The 6000-nt window shown below is 42.1% G+C and overlaps 1 protein-coding gene across 2 annotated transcripts in view; it reads left to right on the top strand.

Moving 5' to 3' along the window:
• Positions 1-1065: 1065 nt before the first annotated feature.
• The window catches only part of XPR1 (xenotropic and polytropic retrovirus receptor 1), a 135962-nt gene continuing 131027 nt past the window's right edge, over positions 1066-6000 (top strand). For both annotated transcript variants that reach the window (XR_011650689.1, XM_024552933.4), the window contains exon 1: positions 1066-1331. Coding sequence is in view for 1 of the 2 variants with exons in the window: in XM_024552933.4 (XP_024408701.1) it covers positions 1263-1331 (69 nt within the window). In the remaining variant the exon portion in view is untranslated. The remainder of the gene's footprint in view (positions 1332-6000) is intronic.

Genomic DNA, 6000 nt, shown 5'->3' with positions numbered 1-6000 from the left:
CATGAATTAAAAGGAAGGGAAAGGGGAAAAATACAGGGGGGGGGGGAAGCCAAAAGCAGAGACTGGTATCTCAGAATACTGTCGCAGTCACAGTAGTCCCCTAGTTTCTGGGTCTCATCAAAATTGTGAGAATTAAAAATTAAAGTACATGTAAGGAATTTAGAATAGTGCTCAGTACACAGACAGTGTTTAATAAATGTTGGCTATTATTATCTAGGGCTCCTTCACTGGGGGAAGGACCTGGGTTTCTGTCCCAAAGCAGGTCTTCCAGGACAATTACTCTTAGACTCAAAGTAGGGCCAAGCTGTGTGAAGGATCTATTGTTTCCCGTGCTCCTGGAGGGACAGTTTAGTCTGCATATTGGTCCCATTTTTGGTCTCCCTGGGGGGTGAGGTTGCTACCCTACCTCCAGGGGATTCTCTTTCCTCCCAACATTGGTTTCCCTTCCAACCCTACCCCTAATTCTCAAAAAGCTCACTCCCAAGTCCAGTTGGTCCACCCAACCCCCACTCCATCCTGGTCTGAGACCAGGTGTTGTTACTGGCCTTTCTGATAGACCTGGGACTGCATAATTAATTCAAATTCAGAAGCAGCACACAATTTTTGGCACTGATGTGTTCAGTTACCTTCAACAATCATTTATTGAGCACCTAGAACATGTAAAATCTGGTTCCTCTGAATGCTTTTGGCTCTTAACTATTTAGTTTGTTTTAGTTACTCAGTTTGGGTTAATTCAGATCCATCCTCAAGGGTTTTACTAAGAATAAATATTAAAATGGAAAATATTTGCATAACTCTGCAAATATAAATGTCTTGTATGGATGATTGTTTCTACAGTATTAATATTAATTGTAATAACAACACTGCAACTTCCCAGGCAGGCGATAGAGAGCAGCTGTAAGGCGGAAAGGAGCCAGACGGAAGAGGTCAGGGGAGGTGCCTCCAGCAAGACCGGCCCAGAAAAGGCGGGGCCTTAAGGAATGTACCCAAATCCCACCCCTTACTCAGCCCCTTTCGTCGGCGCGGCGTAGGCGGTTACCATGGCGATGACGTATAGTGGGCGGGGCGGGCGGGGCGGGGCCATGGAGAGGAGGAGGAAGATGGCGGGAGGGCGGCACTGAGGAGACCTCGGCGGCGGCGGAGGAGGAGAGAAGCTCAGCGCCGCGCCGCGCCAGGGCCCATGTGGGGAGGAGTCGGAATCGCTGTTGCCGCCGCCGCCTGTAACTGCTGGACCCGAGCGGGAGTGAGGGGGAAACGTCAGGATGAAGTTCGCTGAGCACCTCTCCGCGCACATCACTCCGGAGTGGAGGAAGCAATACATCCAGTATGAGGTACCGGCGGCGGCCGGGGTGTGGGAGGACTCGGAGGGTCCACCGTGTTGCCAGTCCGACCTCTACGGCCGCCTTCCGCTCTTGCTGCCTCCCCGCGCCGGGGCGGACTTTGACACGGCGCCGCGGGGAGCCACTGCGGCATCCCCGCCGCGCCGGCCCCTCCGGGGCCCGCTGACCTTCCCCTCCCCCGCCGCCCCGCTGCCGCCGGGGTAACGGATATGAAGGCGGCGGGCCGGGAGGGAGGCTCTGCCCCGCCGGGGCTGGGGCGCGGTGGTGGGAGGGCGACCCGCAGGTGGGGGAGTGGGGTGTGAGGGCAGCCCGGGTCGCGGCGCTTCCGCGCTAATCTCCGCATCTCCGTCACCCCGACCTCTCGTCCCCACCCTGGGGCGAGCACCCCCTGGGCAAGGTTAGTTCTGGGTTCTCTCTCCTCACCTCTCTCCCAGGAACCCTCCTCTTCCGCGACCAGCCCCTGCAGGGATTTCCGTGGTCCCACGGAGCCCCTCGGCTTCCCCCCACTTGCCCGCTGTTGACAAAGGCTTAGGAACAGGGTTGAAACTTGACTTAAATGTGTTGTCACACAGGCAGTGGTTACAGAAGGCAAACGTATTGTATAATCAACTATTCTGTTTCGATAATGAGACTCGTTTTTTCACTGATTGCATGAAGTATACAAAGTAATCACATCTCTGGCTTTGGCTCTTCTGTTGTTTTGGAAGGGAGTTGAAGGGGGAAGAGGAAAGAGGAGAGAAGAGAATTATTAACATTTTCAGGTTTTCCCCCCTAAAATTTTTGTGAACTAGGGAGAAAAGTACCATATTGTAAACAAATGGACTTGAAACCATACTTGTGTTACAGAAATCGTGCCCCCCGCCCCCCAACTCCTGTGCTGACAGCTCCTGGAGGGTATTTAATAGATAGTGATAAGGAACCTTAACATTAATTCAGGGGAAAGTGAAGATGATGAACCCACTTACAGATTCCGAAGGTGAGACACCCGAAGAGCATTGCAATAGGTTTTTCTCAGTAGCTGGCAGTTCAGCTCCTGGGTAGAGAAAGGACTTATCTATAAGCTCCAGGAAGTCACATCTGTGTTATGTGCAAGAACAAAGAGTATAAAATCAATGTGAACGCAAATGTGCTAGCTAGATTTTATGAAATAAAATATTTTAGTTCTCTGTTTAATTTCTATTTAAGTTCAGTGATGGGATGTTTAGGCAATAGCACATTAATTCACATAGCAGTTGTAATAATTGGAGAAGACAGAGAAGAGGATGTAGGTAGGTTAAACAGAACCTGGGACGATAATAAAGTAAAGTCAGCTTGTAATAACATACAATATTTGATTATTGCCAGAAACGAAAGGCCTAAAATTATTAATGCTTTTCTTGTCACTTAATTTTCTTATAGTGTTTTGTGGCTACATTTATAAGAATGAAATAAGTCAGCCTGGAGAGTTTTTGATTTATTGCTCCTAATAACATTTGGTCAGTTTTAAAACCTTGGCTAGAGTCCAGATGATGGTTTTTATAGAGAGGAGGGTATTGGTCTTTCATGTTTCTAGTAATTTTCAGCACCACTGCCAGTTCTTCAAAGAGGCGTAGGACACAGCATGCTGAGGCATCGTCTTGCACTTGCTGTATAGTATGGCTTGCTTGATTGGGGCAGAAGTAATAGTGGCTGTATGCTGTTACTCATTTTAAGTAGCACAGCACTTAACTGTTTCATAGAATTGTATTAATTTGGTATATCTGGGCTAGAAGTGGAAGCAAACGGTTCAGTTTGAAAATGCAATTACCTCTTGATTTGTAATGTCAGCTTTGTGGCTGGAATAGCCACAGTAATTCTGGGACTCCTCATTCACATATTCCATTTGGATACTAGTCTTAAATGATTACTCCGGATCGGTCATAGAGGGACAAAATTCCTGAGCATGTGTGTGATTGCATTATTTTTCCCCGGCCAATTATAAATAATTTCATTTACTGTGTATAATTGAAATTTTATTCTGCGGAGAGTCCCTACTATGTGACTCCTGTCCTGGATAAGCTCTTTGTTTGGTAGACAGAATTAAATAAGGGGCACTTTTCTTTGTGAATTGGAGCCATTAAAGACTTTTTTTAAAAAAATAGGGCTAGGATCTATGAGTTGTATATTGTTTCTTAAGAGCTTGGTGCTGTCCTTTAAACATACTTAAAGAAGCATAAATAAGAATATTTAGAGTCCAGAAATGTTGGCAGCTTAAAAATTTAGGGGGAAAAAAGAGCATCATAAAAAATGTGAGCCTTTGCTAGAGAAAAGAACCCTCTTATAAAGCAATAACATGTAGTCTCTCATGTATGAAGATGATGTTCCTGAAACACTCTTAGTAGAACAGACACCTGAATTTGTTATTCAGGCATGGGTGGTGAAATTTTGGTGTATTACCCCTGATTTCTAGCCTAGGGTGGTTTCTAGTTCAGTGAACCCCTTTGCTTTATCTTTGGTTTTTATGTTATTTTGCTATATTAAATTTTACTTGAAATAAGCGGAGTGTTACGTAGAAGCTGACAGTTTTGTTTTATACCTATAATTATATGTATTATTGTGTATATACAGTCATACAGTAAGTGCTAGTTCTTGTATATGTTAGCCATGAGACCCTGGGGACAGTTTTTTTTGCCTTTCCAGGGCTCTTTCCTCCTCTATAAAGTAAGAATATAGGGCCAGAGCTTTTCAAGGTTCATTGTAGTTCATAGGTTTTTTATTTAACTTCTGATGGTTTTTCTTCCTTGAATTGTTAAAATTATTTGTGTTAGTTACCGATCACTGTCCTGAAAATTTTTGGAGTTTCTAATTTAAAAATATATTGTGGAGTTCTTAGACTAGGTCTTCATAGGCACAATAATAAAGCATAAAATACTAGGACAATATGGAGAACCTATAAAGAAAATCTATTTGATCCATTTCTAAATAGTTTTTATAAAGAATAAAGGCAAATGAGCATAGACTATTCCTGCTTCCCGTAATCTATTTGAGTGTAAATCTTGGCATATAAAACAGAACATTAATAAATTTTTGTAAGGATACTTTTAAAAAGAAATTTAGGATCAGATTATATATTTTAGAGTACTGTAATTGATTAATCAAACTTAACTAAGACCAGTTTCAACCTAATAGATTAGTATGACCATGTTAATATTTTACAGAATACTAGCAAAAGAAGCAAATATATTTGGTCCCTTAGCCTGCTGACTTGTGTTTTCTTCCCTAGGGCCATGTGCTTCAGAATTTTTTTTTTTAGTGTATACTGTAGTTTTGTAAGATACTAAATTAATGAGGTATCTAAATTTCAGGATTTTAGAGATTAAAGGAAATTCAGAGACTATCTCCTTGTTTTTTTCAGGCAAGGAAACTAAGGTCAAGAGAGGTTAAGTCACTTGTCCAGGTCACATATAGACAGCTAGTCTCTCCAGCACAGATGTTTAAGCTTTGGGAGTCAGTCCTCTAGCCTAGCTGTGTGACCCTGATTAAATCACTTTCCCTTTCTAGGCTTTAGGTTCTTTATCTATAATGGGAGCCAACTGGATTTGATGGTTTCTAAGTCACAGCCCTATCTTTCCTAAGGACCTATCTGTCTGTAAATTTCTGTATGTTTTTACGGTTTAATTATGTTTGATATATGAAGAAGAAAGAATTTGAAGGACTATTATTAACAACATCCTTTTATATTAATAGTGCCCTTTTAAAATTTTTTGAGGAGATTTTAATCTGTGAATAGAAAGCTGACCTAAAGAAACTCTTTTGTTTAACTTAAATAAACTGTGATGGCAATGGATTAATTTTTTGTTGGAGGATTTGGGAGAGATTCTGCATAACTGCACACCCCTTATTTTTAAGTATAGGGAAACACTGCCCGAACATTGTTGTGGTTTTCATTTATGGAACTCTCCCATGAGGACACTTGTGTTACAGGCTTCAGTTTCCCAAAGGTATTGTGTTGATTAGTCAGGGTTAACTTGCCTTGCTGGGACTTGTTTGAAATTTCCAGTTTGGCCACCCGATGGGGCACAAACCACACTTTTTCTTAGTGCTTCTGCAAATGAAAGTACAGAATAGCATATTTAAGATAATACTTGTAAGTGATTGTGTCAGTAAGATGCCTAGCACTTACAAATGTTTCTTAAATGAGAAAATGAATGTATAAGACAGGAAGGTATTACTGTTCGTTATTATTTTTGTGTAATGAAATGTGTTAGGGTAAGTATCCTGGAAAGATTATACTTGTCCATCCATCCCTCCCTGCAGGTTGGTTTTGAAACAGCCTTTGGGTGAAGGCCCAGATCATAAGAACCTAAGAATCTTATTTGTCCTGGGGTGACCATGGAATGACCATGGAAAATTAGTCCTGGCTTCAGATCTAGTTCTAATCTGGAAAGAGTTTGAGAGACTGACTGAGTTGTGCTGGCTAGGGGTTCCATAGATCCCCAAAGGAGAGTACCCCAAATTCCAACAGAGTAAGAGAAGATAGTATTAGAACTATTAGTTATAGTCATTTTTATACATAAGGCAAGGAAGAAATAAAATTTTACTAATATTTAATAAGTGGATGATGTGGTGATCTTGTTTAGGAGTTATTCTGAGGGACTTTTTCAGTTGATAGTCATAATCAAGATTCAAAATCAAGTGAATC

Source organism: Desmodus rotundus, chromosome 12 (genome assembly GCF_022682495.2).
Source record: "Desmodus rotundus isolate HL8 chromosome 12, HLdesRot8A.1, whole genome shotgun sequence".
NCBI lineage: Eukaryota > Metazoa > Chordata > Mammalia > Chiroptera > Phyllostomidae > Desmodus > Desmodus rotundus.
Note: the sequence above shows the minus strand (reverse complement) of the source record. Positions and strands in the feature narration are given on the sequence as shown.